Raw genomic sequence first — 21,189 nt, forward strand, 5'->3', positions numbered from 1 at the left:
CGAGGGCTTTGAGGCTGAGCTTAGCTTTGCCTTCACCGCCCCTTACTTAAATCTGAAATTTGCTTCTTCATTTTAGAGGGCGTGATTTGTCTGTCAGCTTGCCTGCCTCTTGGGCACACACAAACTGCCGTGTCAGCTACCAAAGAATGTACAGTCTGCTAAGCAGCTATTCTTCCTGACACAACTTTTATGGTTTTATGATTATTATTAATCAATCCTCTGGCACTTTTTGTGTCCCAACGCGCTTTGTAATTCTTATCTTGTTTATCCTTCCAATAACCCCCTGAGGTAGTTAAGCTGGAGAGATACAGGCCAGTCAAGGTCATCCAATGAGCTCCCCGGATGAAAAGGGATTTGAGCCAGAGGCGCCTGAAGCCCAGATGGCAGCAATTTCCTCTCTCCACCCCCCGCCCTGCCGACCCCGCTGTTGTTTGTGGTGCTAGAATACAGAGGACGCTTCTATTTGACAGCTCCCTCCATAGCCTTTTAAAGGCTGTGTGCCGTTCAACAGGTGCCTCTTATCCACAGGCTTGGTTCACGTCCTCACCATACATTTAAATCACTCTTTAAAAATATATATTCTGGGAACTGTAGTTTAAGGGTGCTGGGAATTGTAGCTCTGTGAGAGGTAAACTACAGCTCCTAAGACTCTTTGGGAGGAAATGGCTTTTATGTATGCAGCAAAGGACGAAGTGATGTTTGCGTGGGATGGGACTGCCCGCCTCTCAAACAACTATTACAAAGGAACGCTCTTTCAGGTCAGGATTCCTTTCTGGGCAACTTTCCGGGGGCCGGAGGGCCAGTGAGTTAGGGCCGGAGGCAAAAGCAGGCAGATCAATTGATTCATGTTGTGTACAGTAGGCTAGCTGATACACACACCCCTCTCTACCCACGAGCCAAGCAAGGGGCTTATAATCAGAGTTCAGGGAAACATTTCAGCCACACTCAAGGGATGTGTGGAGCAGGGGCAGTGAGGGGTGTGGCCTAGTGAGAGGGGCGTGGCCTGCAAAGAGTTCTGAGGGCCAGGTAGAGAGACCGGGGGCGTACACCATTACAGCCTCTGTTGCGGGAGGAAGGACAGCAAGAATGGCAAAATACCTCTAATGGCTAGCAAGCAGGGACATCTCCTTCTGCATGTACCTGTACCCAGAAGTGAAGCTGCAAGGAATATTCGGTGTTATGTTGGAAGGGGATGCTGGGAAACCGGGACTTATGCTCGCATGTGGTGGGGGTGTAGATATGTATAGGGGAGGAGGTGTTTAAGGAGATAACAGAAATCACTGGGTTAAAGCCGACCAAAAGTCCAGAGGTAGCATTATTATCAATTTACAATGGGGCGGAAAGTTTGCAGGCTAGGAAGGATTTGCTCCCCAATTTATTGACAGCTGCACAAGTTATTATAGCTAGGAAGTGGAAGGGGCAAGGTGAATATAAAATGGAAGAATGGTATAAAGAGGTGTGGGATATAGCGACTAATGATAAATTAACATGTGCTATTAAGGTAAGGCGGGGAATATGCAGGAGAAATTATTTTGAGATATGGAAATTGTAGAATTTGTACTGATAATAATGGAAAGGGGTCAAACCATCGCAAGAGGTGTTGAAATTTTGGGAGGTTGGATAGTTACAATGGAATGGTCTGGCGGTGGGATGCACATTTTTATTCTTATTTATTTTTGATTAATGCTTTGTCAAAAAAAATTAAAAAGAAATAAGGAAGTGAAGCTGAATGATGGAAGTGCTTTTTCACGCAGTGCATGGTTAAAGTATGGAACTCACTGTCCTGATGGGCACCAACTTGGATGGCTCTGAAAGGGGATTAGACAGTTTCAGGGAAGACAAGGCTATTAATAGCTAGTAGCTGGAATGGCTGTGGTCTCCCTCGACTGTCAGAGACAATGTGTCTCTGAATACTAGTTGCTGCGAATTGCAGGTCCATAGAGCCACTGTTGTGCTGAGGTTCCGCTTGCAGGTTTCCCATGGACATATGGCTGGCCCTTTCCCAAAGGATTCTCCATCTACTCTTATGCCCTATTGTGTTCAGTGGGGTTCATTTTCCTGAACTGGATCAAGGTCAAAGATGGCAGCCCTGGGAGAGTACAAGGCATGACCTCAACTCGCTAATTTACAATAGATTCATATCACGTTCTACACCCTTGCTGAACCTCTGGGTTTGATCAGCAACCGGCTCCCCTTATCGCTGACTCTGCCCAAATGAAAGGTCGAGTTCATAGCTTCCGTTATCAGACCTACCTTTGAGAAACGAGGTGATAAAGGAGAGCTATATCCTGTTGTGTTAACAGGTTGTGGCCCTTTCCCCAGCAGTAGCTGCTTATCTGGCCACTGAAGAACTGGATCCGAGCCCAAAATGATTTTCCCTGGTCCCTGCTAGCCCACCAACATTTTAATCCAAACATAGTAGTAAGGAAGAGAGTTGTTTTCAAAGATGAGAGACGAGGAGATTCTACATTGTAATGCAGATTTTCCAGACGGAGGGCCCTTTCAGATGACCTGTTTTGTTGAGTAGCCATCTTGATTTGCTTGCATAAAGGTTACGTGGAGGTTAAATTACTTCTGGTGTTTATTGAGCATCTGTTCCGGTTTCTTTGCAGGCAGGTTGCATGACAAGGAGCATTGGCCCTGCATTCCTCCTGATCTGCTTGCAAGGAATTTATTTATAAATCTTCCCACCCATCATTCATTCATCCCAACTTTTTAAAGTGCATTGCTGCACCTTGGCGCCAATCTCCCCCCTCTGCAATTCTGCCTCCATCTTTCTTGCCCTCTGCTTTATGGCTGCCTCTATTCTACCACACTTTTCTCCTTGTCAGCTTAACCTCCCCCCGTTTTCCCTCTTCCTTGAAACAGGGATAGAAAGCTGTAGTCCACCAGATGTCATTGAGCTGCAACTTCTTCCACCCTGGCTTGTGATGGCCATGCTGGCTGGGGCTGGGGCGAGTTGCAGTCCTACAGCATCTGCAGGGCCACAGATTCCTCATCCCCATCTTGGAAAAATATGCAAGGACACAATCAGTGAGGTGGAGGGGAGAGGGGCTTGGTGTTCCATGATGTTGCAATGCAAACCCTCCAGTAGGTGGCAGCACAGCACGTTTTGGCACGCTGCAAATGTGTCATTCATATGGAGGCCGCAACAACTTTGCATTTGAGCCAGTAAAGGTAAAGGGACCCCTGACCGTTAGGTCCAGTCGTGGACGATTCTGTGGTTGCGGTGCTCATCTCGCTTTACTGGCCGAGGGAGCCGGCGTAAAGCTTCCGGGTCATGTGGCCAGCATGACTAAACCACTTCTGGTGAACCAGAGCAGCGCACGGAAACACCATTTCCCTTCCCACCAGACCTATTTATCTACTTGCACTTTGACGTGCTTTCGAACTGCTAGGTTGGCAGGAGCTGGGACCGAACAATGGGAGCTCAACCTGTTGCAGGGATTTGAACTGCCGACCTTCTGATCGGCAAGTCCTAGGCTCTGTGGTTTAACCCACAGCGCCACCCACACCCCTGTGTGAGCCAGCAGGTGGAAGCAAAAAGACTCTGGCAGCAAACAGGGGCAAAGCAGCCCCCTTCTCACTCCATAGCTCCTTCGGGCCTTTGCAGCTTTGGCCAAGCACCAAAAGGATCCCAGATGCTGGTGCGGCTCACAAACCTCCCTTTCCTAGTAGTGATTTCCACCAGAGAGGACAGAGTCGCCCCGTAGCTCAGTGGTGGAGCATCTGCCTTGCATGCAGGAGGTCTGGGGTTCAATCCCTAGCATCTCCAGATAGGGTTAGGAGAGAACCCTGTCTGAAATCCTGTAGAGCTGCTGCCAGTCTGTGCAGACAGTGCTGAGCTAGTTGGACCGATCGTCTGCCTCAAAGCAACTGTGCCAATTGCAATAACCTCCAGCGATTACGTATGTGGAAATGCACAGAATCAGAACCAACAAGCATCATCTAGTCGAACCCACTGCAATGCAGCGTCGCGTCATGATTCCTCCCACTGTTGTTTGAGCAGCTGGTGCCTTTGCAGCAGTGCTGGATTTATGTATAAGCTAAACAAGCTATAGCTTAGGGCCCCCAAAAATTACAGTGGTACCTCCGGTTACGTACTTAATTTATACCGGAGGTCTGTTCTTAACCTGAAACTGTTCTTAACCTGAAGCACCACTTTAGCTAATGGGGCCTCCTGCTGCTGCCGTGCTGCCAGAGCACCATTTCTGTTCTTATCCTGAAGCAAAGTTCTTAACCTGAAGCACTATTTCTGGCTTAGTGGAGTGTGTAACCTGAAGCGTATGTAACCTGAAGCATATGTAACCCGAGGTACCACTATAAAGGGGAAAAAACTGGATGTACATTTCCAAAATATAAGATAAAAAAATAAAACCTACATACAGCAACAGTGATTTGTGTTGTGTAGGCTCCTATGACGCAAGTCATGGGCCCCGCCTGCTAGCCTGCTGCCTAAAATATCACTGGTTTGCTCATTTCTATATCTAGGGTGCCTACATTCTGCATGTGCAAATAGCTTTAGATACCTATTAGGTCCATAAATTACCATACAACATATATTCCACACAAAAAACAGCGACAATTTGTTGTTGACAAAGGACAGCTGGACATATAAATGGCCTCATTACCTTCAGTAGCTATGGGCCTCTCAAACCTAAATCCGGCCCTGCTTTGCAGTTATGCTCAAGACAGCAGTGGTTGTCTCTCTAGTTGTACACTCAAGCAGTGGCATAGTTCTTAATTCAGCTGTGGCTTATGCCAACAAAAACATACTCTGTAGCCTACACAGGTAGCACTCTCAAACAGCAGTAAAGCTGGACCTCCAGATGATTACGATTACGATACAATTGAAGGAGTGAGGACCAAGGGTCCACCTGGGTCCACTTTGGAGAGCCAGACTGAAGCCATTTTATAAGAAGCAAGCTAAAAGCTAAAAGCTATTTCTCTCCTCTGCCTGCACACAGCATTTTTGTAAATGCAGCAAATGTGGTCAGAGCACTTCACACCTGCTCTAGCCGTTGACCCAATTCCAGTAAACACACCGAGAATAGAGCGAACAACAGGAAAGATGTAGCCCACCACAAAATAAGGTGAGAACACGGATGGCCAATGTGGTTTTACAAGGAATTGCAAATAGGTCAAGAGGATTATAAGCTTACAGCGCCACCTAGTGGATAATGCAGCTTGGAACCGAAGGGCCACCATCAATTCTTTAATTGGTTGAGCTTCAATGAATATGCATAAAGGGGAATGTTTAAGGGGGGTGGGTGAAGGGGCTGAACTTTGCTTTGCCTAAGGGGATAAAAACTGTCTGCCCCCTGGTGTTCGGGGGCATTCTCTCATTTTTGCTGAATGTACCCACTTTGCTTTGCTTGTCTGACAAATAAACCAGAGTCAATAAAACTTCTTTTAAAAATATTGCTGCCTGGATTTTTTTCCATTCTGGTCTGGATTCTGAAGTCTCCAACACAATTACGATATCTTTATTGTCATTGTCCCTTGCGGAATAATGAAATTGAAAAACTACTTAAAACTACATAAAACTACCACAAAACTACACAAAACTACATAAAACATTCAAAAAACCCCTAAGAACTCTAAAACCCCATTTTAAAATACACTATACTACAGAGACCCCTTATGCTGCGTTTAGAACCAGAATTGCATTAGCGTAGAAACTGTTTCTCAGGCGGCTAGTCCTGGCCTTCCAGAAGGCAGAAGCTGAAAGAGATCATTTCCGGGGTGCGTACTATCATGTGCTATCTCTGCCACTTTCTTATGGCACCTAGCAGCATAGATTTGATCTAAGGTGGGAAGAGTGCACCAAATAATTCTCTCTGCAGTCTTTACAACCCTGGATAGCATTGTTTTTTCCCTGGCCATGCAGCTCCCAAACCACACACACAGACCATAAGTTAGTACGCTCTCCACAGTGCAATGGTAGAATGCCATCAACAGGTCCTTTGAGAGATTGTTTTTCCGGAGGATTCTCAGAAAATATCACCTCTGCTGCGCTCTCTTCACCAGGTCTTTGCTGTTCTCTCCCCAGGTTAGGTCATCTCTCAACTCCATTCCCAGAAATCGAACACCGAGACCTGTTCCACGCACTTCCCCTCAATAATAAGTGGCTGAATATTCAATTTACATTTCCTAAAGTCCACAATGATCTCTTTTGTTTTCTTTAAGTTAAGGAGTAAATTGTTTTTGTAAATTGTTGGTGCCAAGGATGAGAATGATGTGAGGTATATTTCAAAACATCTGGAGCAGGGCACTGGGTTGGGGAAGGCTGGCTTAGAGCATGGGTGGTGAGCCTCCAAATGTTGATGGACTCCAACTCCCAGCAGCCAAAGTGGCCAATGGTCAAGGATGATGGGAGCTGTAGTCCGAAAACATCAGGTGGACTTGTCACAGTGCCGCATCTTTTGCCACAGAAGCAATTACCGTAAATGTAGTCCTGAAGGCATTGCTGGGGTTAAACTGCTTATCTCTGAGAACATTAAGAGTGAGCTGGCCTGGAGTTGCCCATCTGAGATAAGTTCACGTATATGTGTGTTTAGACATGTAGGCAGATATGTAAAGGTTCTCTCCCCCCCAATTATATTTCATTACGTTTCAGCTTTTTAAACATATGCAATCAAAACACAATTTTGTCTTTCCTCTTATTTTTGTCAACTTCCCACCCCGTTTCCCATGGAGTTGTTGCTTCTCCCCTTCTGCTGCCCCTTCTCTATTAAATCATAACTACAATATTATAAACCTAATAACTTCTGTTGCTCATAGTTCAAATCTTGCTTGCGAGTTCATCATACTATAGTATTTCTGAAAAAAGGCATCCATTCTTCCATTCAAACACTCACCATTAGGTGATCTTAATTTTGCTGTTGATTTTTTGCCAGTTCTGCAGAGTCCATTATCCATTCTTCTTTGGTAGGAACGTCTTCCTTCCATTTCTGCACATAAAGAATCTGAGCTGCTGTCGTTACATACATTAACATTTTTTTGGGGGGGGGATTTCTGCCCCCTATAATCAGGGAGCACTCTTCCAACCAAGCGACAAAATGGGATTGGCCTACTGCCCTCCTGTTCACCCTCTTCTTTCCCTCCCTGCAGATGGCTGCTCCCTTGGACTTCACTCGGCTCATCCAGGAGCACCGGGAACTTCTCCTGCGCTGGGTGGAGCCCAACCCAGCTCCTCTGCTCCGCCTACTCCATGACAGCGGGCTCTTGACCCAGCCGGAGTACTTTTCCCTGCTGGAGACCATTCCCAAGAGCAACCAAGTCATTGCGCTTCTGGACAGGGTCTGCAGCAAGCCGGAGAATAGCCAGAAGTTCTTGGACGCATTGCGGGAATTGCAGGAGGCCTACTGTCCTGAGCTCCAGCACTGGCTGGAAAAGAGCTGTCCGGAGAAAGGAAAAGGAGAACCTTCTCCAAGGCAGCCAGGCACGGCAGTGAAACAACTAGCCTTGAGGGCAGGAGTGAGGAGGGAAGGGCCACATTCCTTTCTTGGCAAGCTTCTGGGGGCCACGTTCCGGTGGTGGATGGGGTCAGGTGTAAATATTCGCCTCTGTATAGTGGGCTAGTTTCTCCACTCCACACACAAGGTATCCTGATTCGTAGACCTGCCAGTGGGCATCTGCTCTCACACTGCTTTGCCATCACAGTGAGAGCCAGTGTGGTGTAGTGGTTAAGAGCGGTAGTCTCGTACTCTGGGGAACCGGGTTCGCTTCCCTGCTCCTCCACATGCAGCTGCTGGGTGACCTTGGGCCAGTCACACTTCTCTGAAGTCTCTCAGCCTCACTCACCTCACAGAGTGTTTGTTGTGGAGGAGGAAGGGAAAGGAGAATGTTAGCCACCTTGAGACTCCTTCGGGTAGTGATAAAGCGGGATATCAAATCCAAACTCCTCCTCCTCTTCTTCTTCTTCACAATCCTTCTCTTTCCCGTTTCAATCTAGAGCCTCCTCCCAAAACTCCCAAACGAGCTTTGCTGAAATTCTGGAATTCGAAGAAATACAAGCTCCCAGCAGTGCCTGCAGGCAAGTCATCTCTCCCACCTTGCTCCATAGGAGGGCTTGCTTCTGTGCATATATTTGTATCTTTGAGTGGACGGTGGAGCGGTAGGGCTCACTTGGCGTCCAGCAGGTAGCTTTGCCGCTGCTTACCAGGTGACAGAGAGGGAGGGACGAGACCAAGGTGTGGTCAGTACGATGTAAACGCATCAGCAAAGCCAATCTGGCATCCCCACTGGTGCATCTGCGCATAGCATGGGCCTTGCCCCCATCTTGCTCTTTGCTCCTTTACCTCCTTGTAAGCGGCAATGTTTCAACCAGGAGCTCAGGTGAGCATCATTGCCCCACGAAGCTGTCCACTGGGGCTGGCGCCACATTTTTTGGGGGCCACGATTTCAAAGCTGGTTATCTTTAACACGTGCAAAAGGTTCGGTGCCACGAAGGCTCAACATAAGAACAGTTTTTGTTGTCCGATAGGTTGCTGCCCAAGATGGGTAGTTGAGGCCTCTTAAGGAGAACTAGCATTTGGGATAGGGATAGCCCATGGAATGCCCCACAAATGTTGTTGGGACTACAACTCCCATTGCCCCCAGTCTATGTGGCTTATGATCAGGGATGATGGGAGTTGTAGTCCTGACCGTCTGGAAGGCACCACATTGGCTACCCCTGGTTTGAGAGAAGTTGGTCTGGATCTCTGAGCATTTTGGAGTAGGAAAACCATCAGAGGATGATGGAGCTGGCAAATTCCCACCTCTGTTAGAGGGAGGGGGCTGATGTAAGAGACGTTTGTGTGTGTGTTTGGAGTGTGAGTTGAGGCGAGAGAGAATATCATGAAGGTTGAAGACATGGTGACATGCATCTCTCTCTGTCTCTGAGGATCTGGTGTGGGGAAACCTACGTGTTGCTTAACAGGAGTATGCATTGCTTGCCTTTCCTAATGCTCTACTGAAATGAACATTGCAAAAAGCATATTGTTCCAACTCTTCAGTAGGGGTCTTAAAGCAGCAGCAATTTTCATTCTGACCTGCCTTTGTCACAATCTGTGCTGTTTCCTTTCTGTTTCAGTTTGGTTTCTGCCAAATACAATGTTATCTGTTGGCTATCTGCCGTTCACCGTAATTTATGTACTTATTTATGTTAAATTACAAATTTATCATAATTAACGATGTCATTATTCCCACAATGTTCACTTCAGTGCAAAGGAAACACCACTGTAATGAGGGGGGAGCATCCCCAATTGCGTATCATTTGCAGGCTGAAAACGACAATGATGAATGCCGACATGTTAAATGGCATATCAGATTTACATGCCTGGATAGCTCTGCTTAGACAAAGTTAGTAGCAGGTTCCAAAAACAGTACAGTGAAGAAGCCTGCCTACTGGGCTAGGAGTTCCAAAGTGTAGTTACTGCTACATGGAAGGATAAATCCCTTGCATGTGTGGGATGAACATTATGTCGCACTTGTAATGATGCTCAGATCTATTGACAGTATGGGGAAAGGGCTGAACAGGGAGAAATTGTTCCAGTTTTATGCGCTCTCAGAAATGATTGCAGAAAGAGCAGTGCATCAGTCTGCTGATTTGTGTTGCTTTGTGACAGGCAGGGCTGGTGCAAGTTTGGGGCCTGCCCTAATGTTAGGCAGAGTGAGATGATCGCCTCAGGCAGCAAGTGATGGGAGCTAGGGAACAGTGGCTAAGAGCTGGACACCAGGCTGCCTGTGCCCCCAAATCTCCCCTGCTGCCCTCAGGAGGACACTGTCCAGTCCCCCGTGTCAAAATAAGATTCCCCTGCCAGTTCAATCAGCTTCCGTATGGGAAATGTGGGAGCCATCTTGTCCTTTGCCTCAGGCAGCAAAATCTCTTGGGTTCGGAGGTCTCTACAGGGGCGCCTGTTTCCTATGCATTAAATGTTCTCTTGTCATGGCAGATGAGGAAAAGAGCAACGACCTGACGTTTCGAAGAGCCTTGAGCCGACAACTCAAAGGTAACGGAGGAGGAGGAGGAGAAACAGCAATGAAAGGATGTGCAAGCAGAATCCAGGACAAAGAGGGGCTTCAGTGCAGAAGAGGGTGGGGAATTGTTTTCAGACTGAGGGCCACATTCCTTTGTGGGCAACCTTTTGGGGGCCAGAGACAAAACTGGGCTGGGCAACAGAGGCAACTCATAACTTTGCACGGCAGGTTACAGTCCAGCCTTACAGAGGTCAGAGATTTACCCACTCAGCTCCCTGCCTTTCCATCCTCTGTCCAAGTAAGAGGCATTGGCATTCTCACACTTGATTAAGCAGTATTTAAATCTTAATATAATATAATTAATACATATATGAATACTAAGGAAGGCAGCAAGAATAAAGATGGATTGCTCAGCACATGAATCTTGCAGCTGCCAAGGAAACTTTAGCTGCAAGTTTCCTACACTTAGCAGGGGTCCCTTCCAGCTTTAAAAATTCTATGTTTTTATGGCCATATACATCTAAAGCAGTAAGGGACATGGGTAGTGCTGTGGGTTAAACCACAGAGCCTAGGACTTGCCTATCAGAAGGTCAGCGGTTCAAATCCCCACGACAGGGTGAGCTCCTGTTGCTCGGTCCCAGCTCCTGCCAACCTAGCAGTTCGAAAGCACATCAAAGTGTAAGTAGATAAATAGGTACTGCTCCGGCAGGAAGGTAAATGGCGTTTCCGTGCGCTGCTCTGGTTCGCCAGAAGCGGCTTAGTCATGATGGCCACATGACCCGGAAGCTGTACACCGGCTCCCTCAGCCTCTAAAGCGAGATGAGCACTGCAACCCAGAGTCGGCCACAACTGGACCTAATGGTCAAGGGTCCCTTTACCTTTACATCTAAAGCAGCATCATACTACTTTAAACTTCCCCCAGGGGAATCCTCGGAAGTTTAGTTTGTTCAGGGGTGCTGAGAGTTGTTAGGAGACTCTTATTGCCCTCCCAGAATTACAACTCCCACTGTGGTTTAACATTTAATCCTTCTTCCCAGGGAACTCTGGGAATTGTAGCCCTGGGAGAGGGGAATAGGGGTTTCCCTCAGCACCCTTAGCCAACTACAGTTCCCAGGAGTCTTTAACTGTATGGTGCCTAAGACGTCTCCCCATTGCAACAATCCTGCCCATTGCAACAGTCTCTGCGTCTCCAGTAAAGATCCCCAAAGTAATACGTCTGTGAAAATGCATGCAAAAGATGGGTTCACGTGGATGTGGGTCTAGAGAGATGGTTTTTTTTTTTTTCCAAACGGGAACTGCAAACTCAAGGGATGGATCTCCTTGCCCTACAATAGTCAGCTCTGTACATTCCATCAGGATTATCCGCTGTACTCTTCTGGGTCTCCTCCTTACCTTTTGCTCCAACTGCTATCCTCCTGCCAGCTGCTTTGCAGAACCACCGCCGCTCCCTGCTGACCCGCACGGAGAAGCTTTGCACCAACGTGGACGACACCGAAACCTGCGGCCACATCGAGATCCGCTACACCGACCTGCTGCTGTCCGACAACCCTCGCTCGGCTTCCAGCAGCCACGACTACTTGCACCTGGCCTCCCGCCGTGCCCGCCTCTACTCCCTCCACGCCCCCCGCCGCCTGGCTCTGAGCCAGCTTTTCTCCCCGCTCCCCGAGGAGAGCTTCCCACCTCGCCGGGTGATGCTGAGCGGGGCTGCCGGCATCGGCAAGAGCGTCGCGGCCCAGAAGATCATCCATGACTGGGCGTTGGGCGCGGCCTTCCAAAAGGCCCTTTGCATGCTAGACTTCTCCTTCCGGGAGCTCAGCCTCATCAGGACACCCCAGAGCCTTGAGGACCTGATCCGCAGCAAGCATGTCCACCTGAGCGGGGTTCTCCCCGAGCTGCTAGATCGGCCTGGGGAACTTCTGGTGATTTTAGATGGCCTGGATGAGTTCCGGCACTCCCTGGAGAGCAAGAATCACTGTTTCCAATCGGACCAGCCGGCTCACATCAAAGATCTGGTGCACGGCCTCCTCTATGGGACTTTGCTACCCGAGGCCACCATTTTGGTCACGTCAAGGCCTTCTGCTGCCCTTCCAGAGGACCTCTTTGACCGCCATGTCATTATCCTTGGCTTCCAAGAGCAGCAGGTGAAGGACTACTTCTTCCGCTTCTTCCGTAACCCGACACGAGCTGCAGATGTGCTTGGTTACGTATCTGCCCACGAGGGCTTAGCCAGCCTCAGCTTCATTCCCCTCTACTGCTTCATTCTCTGCACAGCGCTGGGGGAATTCTTCCCATGGGCAGGGGAGATGGAGGCCTCCCCACCAAGCACCATCACTGAGGTCTACCGCCAGTATTTGAGCACCATCCTCCGGCTGCGACGAGCAGGGGGAGCCGGCGGCGCCTTGGAAAAAGCCAAAGACTTGGTGTTGCAGCTTGGCAAGCTGGCCTACGCTGGTCTGCTGAGGGGGAAAGTTGTCTTCTACGCAGATGAGCTGCGGGGTTTCGGCTTTGACCCGGAGAACTTACCCGGCACTTTCTTGAACCGGATCTTCTTCAAGGAGAAAGACGAGGTCTACGGCTTCTTCCACTTGACCATACAGGAGTTCTTAGCTGCGTTGTACTCGGTGGCTATCTTGGACCCCAGTACTGAGGAGTTAACTTCTTGCCTGGATCTCTGGTGGGATGGAGAAGCTCCAGAAGGTGGACAGGCTGAGAGACTTCTGCCCCCACCAGATGGACGTGCTGCGGCTGGACTTCTCGGCTACACTAGAGAGTTGCTGAGCGGAGGCCAACAGTGGGACAACCTGCAGATGTTCTCCAGGTTCTTCATGGGCCTCTTGAGCTCCAGGATGCAGGGGAAGCTGGAGAGCTTGGCTGAGGGCCTAACAGGGGACCCCCTTGTGCCTTTGGCAGAGTGGCTGGGGAAGAAAGCTCAGTACGAATCAGACCGGAAGCTGCTCTCCTTGCTGCATTGCTTGGCAGAGCTCCACCAGGACTGGGTGACGCAGAAGGTAGCTTCCAACCTGGATGAAGTGGATTTGTTCAAGGTGACCTTGAACCCAGCTGACTGTGCAGCCCTGGCCTACGTCTTGGGCTGCTCGGAGCATAAGAGGCTACGGAACCTCAACTTGAGCTACAGCAACATGGGCATCGGGGGGCTGAGGCGACTTCGGGGGCTTCTCCATCGGTGTGAGACTCTCCAGTGAGTACCTGGTTGGCAGTGTCCTAGGCCTTGGCCATATGCCGTGGGCAGTGGCTGCAGGATGCAAGCGTCCTATGCCCTGCTATGAATATGGGCAAGCAGTGGCATTCAGGTCAGCTGTCCAATGCAAACTTGCATCATGTCTCTCCCAGGAATTCTTGGGATAGTTTGGCAAGGGTACCGTGAATAGCCTGTAAGAGACCCCAAGGCCAAGCCACAGAAGTTCAACTCCCACAGTGCTCTGTATGCAGAGGGAATAATGGTAATAACTAATAATAATAATATATTTATATGCAACCCATCTGCCTAGGTTGTCCCAGCCACTCTGCATGGCTCCCAACAATTTTTTAAAAAATAAAAACAGAATACAACATCAAATACTAAAAACTTCCCTGAACTGGGCTTGCCTCCAGATGTCTTTTAAATATCCATTTTAAATCTGCAACATACATATGCCCTTAGTGTTTAAAGGAGCAGGAACAGATCTGGATGTCATTGAATTTAGTTATTTAGATAAATTCCGTGCACAGCTTGCAAACTCAAAGTGGTTTACAAGAGGAGGAAAACAGTAAAATTAGTCTGTGCTACGTATTCAGACCACTTTGGAGTGTTAGGGGAGGGGTGATATTTCTGGTGGGGGACACACCATGCTCCTTGTGGGGTAGTTTGTCCACCTTTGGTCCATACCATGTGCTCAGCTCTCACCTGCAATCTCCTGTTTTCCAGGTTGCGGTACAATTCTCTGGACTGTGAGGCGGCAGCCATAGAAGCTGAGATACTCAGGTCCCCAAGATGCCAGGTGAAAAGACTTCTGTGAGTCACCTTCTGTGTATGTGTGTGATATAACCTACGGAAGTCTTGACATCACTCCCACCAGTGACACAATTACTGTATTTTTCCGTGTATAAGACACCCCCATGTATAAGACGATCCCTATTTTGGGGGACTCAGCAACCAATAACATGCACAATAGCCGCTGACAGCAGCGGCAGCAACCAATCAAACGTCTTCCCTATGCACCATTCCATGTATAAGACGACCCCCACTTTTCACCATATTTCTTAAAGAAAAAAACCTAGCCTTATACATGGAAAAGTACGGTATTATTATTATTATTATTATTATTATTATTATTAAAACTTAGGTGCCTTTTCTTTTTTTAAGTGACTCAAAGTGACATAGGATAGGGTTGCCATATTTCAAGCAGCGAAAATCTGGAGAAAAACAAATTGTTGACCCTCCTTTTTTAAAAAAAAATTCCCAAAGCTGCTTTTTGGGGGAATTATCCCAAGTTGTTGAGTTTTTTTTGAAAGCCCCCCGCAAAATGTCTGGGACATATGGTAACTCTACTTAAGAACAACAATGCACCACACTGAAAGAAGGCCACAGATAATTAAAAGCCAAAGACCTGGTGGCAAATAAATGATTTAGCCTGGTACCTAAAGATAAGTAACGATGGTGCCTGGTGAGCCTTCCTGGGGAGACCATTCCTCAAACAGGGAGCCACCACTGAAAAGGCCCATTGTGGTGTTGCCACCCTCTGGACCTCCCGTGGAGGAGGCAAATGAAGAAGGGCCTTAGATCACGATTACAGGGTCGGTTCATATGGGATCAGGTGATCCTTGATTTATGGTCATATCTACATCACACATTGAAAGGACATGGTCTTCCCCAAAGAGTCCTGGGAAGCATAGTTTGTTTAAGGTGTTGGGAATAGCACCTCAGTGAAGAGTAAGCTATAGTTCCCAGGATTCTTTGCAGAAAGTTGTGTGCTTCCAATGTATAGCAAGGGTTTCATCTATATCTCTTATCATTGTGCTTCTAGTCCATAGAATCCTAGTAAATTAAGACAGCTCACCGGCAGCATGTAGCTTGGCTTATTTGCTCGAGTTCTCTAAAGAGCTTTACTTTTCTAAAGATCTTTGCTTTTGTATAATATCCCTGCCTCCTCCTTGAGATGGCCCACTGCCTAGATTCCATAGGATTCTGCCTTTAACTGGGAGTTCAGACCTCGTGACCCTCTAGCCAGTTTCAGCTCTATGGAAGTAAAATCCTAACTACCAGGAAGGGTGTGTTTTGCTTCATTCATTCTGATGGGATAATCTGAAACTGGGGATTTCCTATACAGGAATTTGCAATGTGTTAGTTTGAATTCCACTGATCATGGGAGTTCCTCTTTGCTTTAAGTTAAACTTCTCTCTCTCCCCCCACCCCCAATTTCTTAAGGTTTTGTGGGAACTGCCTGGGCTCTGAAGGGGTGAGGGGTTTATGGGATGCCCTCCAGGAGAACACCACGCTCGAAGAGCTCTATCTCGATATCACAGGAATCACAGATAGCGGCTTGGATAATATTATGGATTCCTTGATGGGCAACAGAACGCTCAGGCTCTTGACGTAAGTATGCTCTGATGATACTGCATTTTAATATTTTGCAAACTTCTGGAAATGAAATCACAAGCCTACCAGAATAGAATTTTGGCAGGAGGTATAATTGATTAGAGGTGATCACATTTTTGCAATGATCCCAACACAGAGCAAATACAATGCAGTGCTATGCAAGAGGAATAAGGAATGCTGTTGTATACATCTAGGAATTTTCACACACACACACACAAACAAACAAACAAACAAAGAAACAAACACCCCCCAAATAATACCTTCATAAATTTCTACAATTTTTATTTTCTTAACCCAACAAGTGTTGCAGTTTCTATAGTGTGTTTTGCAGAATATGTAATCATGAGTATAGTTTCTCCCTCCCCAAAATTTAAATATTTAAAGTGTGCATGCATAGATATACTTATCAGATTTGGTTTTCCTTTCCACTGTATTTGTAAATAAAATAACTATATAATTTTAGATGTGGGGAATGAATTTCCTCAGTTGAGCTGCAGTGAGGAGGAAGGGAAAGCCATTAAGTCAGAGGTGGGTGGGACACTTGTGGCCTTCCAGATGTTTGCTGGACTATGACTCAAATAATCCCTGACCATTGGCCATGCTTCCCGGGGGTCTGGATGGGAGTCAAGCTGTTGGAACTGAAACAGCAGGGATCATTCAGTTTGGAGCTTAAGGGTTTATTCTGTTAAAGTCAACTATCCAAGAGGGAGGTGGAGGTGTTGCTTTAGCAACCAGTCAGAATGGCATGACCTTTGCTGAGGTAGTACAATTTCTGGCTGTGCGGTTCTGAGGGAGTGCTCCCCTTGTATGTTTCGCCCTAAAACCCTCCTCACTTGTTTCTTGGGCATATGTGTGTGCATGTGTGTGTGTGAGAGAAATTGATCTGCATGCTCTCCTATTACAAGGTCTTTCTCTATCATGGGTTGCATCCTGGCTGAGTTAATTACACCAAATTAGTTGTTAGGAGACCCCAATGCCCTCACAGAGCTACTAGTTCCAGAGTTCCCTAGGATTGATTGTTAGTCTCTTCTGGGAATTGTAGCTCTGTGGGAGGAAAGGGGGCTCCTAGCAACTCTCAGCTCAACAAACTACAGTTCCCATGATTCTTTGGTGCAGGGGGGAGTCTTGACTGTTTAAAGAGGCATCATAACACTTTCAATATATAGTGTGCATGTGGCCTAACATAGCTTGGACCCAACCTCATGTCTATCCACATTTTCCCCCAGGGTACCTTTATAACACCTGTCTTTTTTTTCTCAGCATTGTGGGGAACCGCCTGAGCAAAGCCGGGAGAGAAGTCCTCTCCGAGTTGAGTCGCAGGAAGCCGGAGCTCAAGATCATAAGCAGTTTCCTGTCCGACATGGGGCTGCTGCAGGCATATTTGGACTGGGTGGAAGAGATCAAAGCGGACCAGGAACAGATGGAGTCAGTTAAGAACGCTGACGCCTTGCGTTCTGTTCTGGAAGTTCTGGAGGAAACAGAAGACCCGGGAGCCAGCCAGGAAGCTCGGGAAAGAGCGGAGCTACTGAAGAAACAGATCACTGTCCTCCTGGGGGAGCAGAAAGCAAGAGAAAACGGGAGCCCGTGATGTCTACTTGGCTTCACCTGTCCTGCAAATGGAGGCATCTACTGGGAGGTCAAAGGACAGCATCTCAACCAGTGTATTCTGCAACATGTTGTGGATGGAATATTAGGGCGTTAGTGGTAGATTTGTACTGGACCGTCCACACATCATTCTGCCGTTGTTCTGCGATGCCTCATTAGTGTTACCTTGTTCTTGCTCTATAGAGCAACATTCCCCCCGGGGATGTTAGGTATGAAAAGTTACTGAACTTCCAACAGGAAGCTACTACAGGACGTGTAAACAAGTAGAAATGAAGCCCTGAAATGTTTGCAGGTGCAAACAGTCCCGAGATCAGGATCATGTGCCCCAAGATTAGCAAAAATCCTTGTGGGTGCCTTTGTCTGCCTTACCTCAATAGAACATGTCTCTCCTGTATCTACAGCCACAGCAGGCGCTGTAATTCTCCAACGGTTTGATGTCACCCCTGAAGGCGCAATCTTCCATTGTCTCCTGGAGACAGACGGATGCCAACTGCGCATCTGTAGACGCACAATACAAAGGACCTCTGGATGGGCACCTCAGCCTACCCAAAACTTTTTCTTCATGGGGAATCTCCCTATCCTACTCAGCCCCTCGGACACAGGAAGCTGTCTTTATACTAGGTCAATTTATTTGTTTGTGCTCTGTGCTAGCAGCTGCTCTTGGGAAGACGTCTCTTGCATCACCACAGACTGCAGAGCAGGAGGGCACATCTGGGCCTCTGAGGTCAGAGAGGGGACCAAGGGCCACTGCACCCACTGCCTCCCAGGAATAACATTTAAGGCAAGGGGGAGACCTCATTGGTCCTATTGATCAACTGGAGAAGGGGCAGCTGCGAAAAGGAGCTTGCTTCCTGAGAAAACACTGCAGAAGCAAAGGTGGAAGGATGCTGTGACCCCATCCTTCAGCCCAAGCCTTGGCTGGAGCTTCTTTCACCCTGAGGACCACTGTGGTGTTCGTCCATTCTTCGGGGATATGTTTGTATGGGGGAGAGAGAAAGGGTTAATCGGTTGACCAATAAGAAAGCACAGGGGCGGAGCCTACCTGATTTTGAGGCTCAGCTCAGAGGTTTTGACAGTTAGTTCCGTTGGTTCTTTTGGGAGGGGAGATAGAGGAGTCAGAGTGAGTTAGAGACAGGGACGAATAGAGTGACAGCGTCTTGAATATTTTAAAACTTGTTTGTGTTTGAAATAAACTTTAATCTTCATTGTTAACTCTACCTGACTGAGACTCAGTACAGTGGTACCTCAGGTTAAGTACTTAATTCGTTCCGGAGGTCCGTTCTTAACCTGAAACTGTTCTTAACCTGAAGTACCACTTTAGCTAATGGGGCCTCCCGCTGCACCACTGCTGCGCGATTTCTGTTCTCATCCTGAAGCAAAGTTTTTAACCCGAGGTAATATTTCTGGGTTAGTGGAGTCTGTAACCTGAAGCGTATGTAACCCGAGGTACCACCGTACTTCACTCGGGAGTCCTGGGTTTCCCCCCACAAAATTGGTGGCAGCGGAAGAATAAAGTAGTGGTGTACAGGTCAATAGTCCGTGAAACGACCGGGGGCTCCATACGAACGCCACAACCACATCCCCTTCTGATCAACCATCCAAGAGTCACAGGGCAGTGGTGGGTGGAGCCAGGGGCAAAAGTGGGTGGAGCAACAAATGTAAGCTTATACACGCACTCTTTCCCCTGTGCTCCATCCAGGCTAAAAGGGTGGGGAAAGGCACTAACTTTCCTTAAAGGCGCAGTATTTTTATTCCTGCTACCTAATACTAATACAGTGGACGCTCAGGTTGCGAACGTGATCCGTGCGGGATGCACATTCGCAACCCGCAGCGTTCGCAACCCGAGATTTAGCGATTCTGCGCATGCATGACCGCCGAAACCTGGAAGTAACCCGTTCCGGTACTTCCGGGTTTCAGCGGTCCGCAACCCAAAAAAAGGCAACCTGAAGAGGTATGACTGTAAACTGATTTGCTATCACGAAATAATCGAACCCTTTGGGGGCAGAACAGCATTGGTTTGGGCAAAGCCTGAGCATAAATAGCCTCCTCCGCATCAGTTTCTGGACAGATAGTCTGTTGCAGGAGAAAGTCTTAAAGCCTAAGGGATTAATTTTGGCATGATGCTTTTATGGTCTAGATTCCACCTAATCAGATGCACAAAATCTTAAACATGTCTACAGAATACACTCACCATCCAGTGAGGCTAATGGGGTGGAGGGGGGTGCTCAACAGAAAGTGAAGATGGACCCATAGGGGGATCCACTCCATACATTCAATACATGAATTTCCAGGGAACTGTATTTTCCTCCTCACAGAGGAACTGTATTTTCCTCCTCACCATTCCCAGCACCCTTAAACTACAGTTCCCAGCTTTCTTTGGGGGAAGACATGTGCCTTAAGCGTGCCTTGGACGTGCATTGAATGCACTGCATGTAGGCAGAAACAGCTAATTCTAGGAAGCATGGTGGGCAGTGCCTCCTCCTGGACTGGTTGATAAGTAACAAGGCAGGCGGGAGCCAGATGGGGAGCTGGCTAAAAAAGTGGGAGAGCGGAGGATATCACTGGTATTAACTTGGTATAATACTTTACGCACGTCAAACCTCCTCGCTGTGCAAACTGTGTCCGTGTTTGCTTGTGCAAATTACAGGATTTTCACGAGTCTAATGCGCCATCGAATCTAATGCGCAGCTCAGTTTTCAGAACCTTGAAACCAAAAACAGTAAAGGTAAAGGGACCCCTGACCATTAGGTCCAGTCGTGACCGACTCTGGGGTTGCAGCGCTCATCTTGCTTTATTGAGCTTAGAAAAAACACCACTTACACTCCCATATTAACTCCCCCCCCCCAATGTACACATAAGAGTGCAAAACGATGGTGACTTACAGCATCATCCTATGCTTGTCTACTCAGAAACAAGTCCCATTCAGTTCAATGGGACTTCTAGATCCGTTGATGCAGGATTTCACAGGATTCAATCCCACTGACATGCTTAATTGGGGCTGAGGAGCTCAGTGGGGCTTACTTCTGAGCAATCCTCTACTCACTTTGGAGTAAGAACCGCTGAATTTAATGGATCAGACTCCTAAATAGATATGCATATATATGCATAATTAACCAAGTAATGTGGAGAGGCAGAGTTTGAACTCTCTAACCCCTACACTAGCTGTCCACAGAAAGTTATTTACACTCTCAACCATTTATTTGGAAACGTGTACTTTTTTCCCCTGGGGGAATGCATACCCCTAAAGAAGAAGAAGAAGAAGAGTTTGGATTTGATATCCCGCTTTATCACTACCCTAAGGAGTCTCAAAGCGGCTCACATTCTCCTTTCCCTTCCTCCCCCACAACAAACACTCTGTGAGGTGAGTGGGGCTGAGAGACTTCAGAGAAGTGTGACTGGCCCAAGGTCACCCAGCAGCTGCAGGTGGAGGAGCGGGGAATCGAACCCGGTTCACCAGATTAGGAGTCCACCGCTCTTAACCACTACACCACACTGGCTCTCATTTTCATTCACATTTTGTGAATCTCTGTACTTTTGTACATTTACTGTATTTATTTTTCCCGATTTGAGCTATAAAATGGTGCTTTTCTTGAGTCAAAATAAGAGTACCCCTAAACATTTTTTTAAGAAAAAAAGCACTGAGTATTGTTGTTGTTGTTTAGTCGTTTAGTCGTGTCCGACTCTTCGTGACCCCATGGACCAGAGAACGCCAGGCACCTCTGTCCTCCACTGCCTCCCGCAGTTTGGTCAAACTCATGCTGGTAACCTCGAGAACACTGTCCAACCATTTCATCCTCTGTCGTCCCCTTCTCCTTGTGCCCTCCATCTTTCCAGGCATCAGGGTCTTCTCCAGGGAGTCTTCTCTTCTCATGAGGTGGCCAAAGTATTGGAGCCTCAGCTTCAGGATCTGTCCTTCCAGTGAGCACTCAGGGCTGATTTCCTTCAGAATGGAGAGGTTTGATCTTCTTGCAATCCATGGGTCTCTCAAGTCTCCTCCAGCACCATAATTCAAAAGCATCAATTCT

General features: G+C 47.7%; 1 protein-coding gene across 1 annotated transcript; it reads left to right on the forward strand.

Annotated features, from left to right (window-relative positions):
- The first annotated feature begins 1,143 nt into the window (after window positions 1–1,143).
- Window positions 1,144–18,373, forward strand: LOC310851369 (NACHT, LRR and PYD domains-containing protein 12-like). Its single transcript, XM_083753692.1, has 8 exons — window positions 1,144–1,501; window positions 7,114–7,444; window positions 7,958–8,038; window positions 9,939–9,995; window positions 11,386–13,162; window positions 13,889–13,975; window positions 15,389–15,556; window positions 16,820–18,373. Exons 1-8 carry the CDS (start codon window positions 1,436–1,438, stop codon window positions 17,145–17,147), a joined length of 2,895 nt encoding a protein of 964 aa, XP_083609818.1. The 5' UTR covers window positions 1,144–1,435; the 3' UTR covers window positions 17,148–18,373.
- Window positions 18,374–21,189: the final 2,816 nt, after the last annotated feature.

This window comes from Podarcis gaigeae (assembly GCF_964106915.1).
Source record: "Podarcis gaigeae genome assembly, chromosome: 8".
Lineage (NCBI taxonomy): Eukaryota > Metazoa > Chordata > Lepidosauria > Squamata > Lacertidae > Podarcis > Podarcis gaigeae.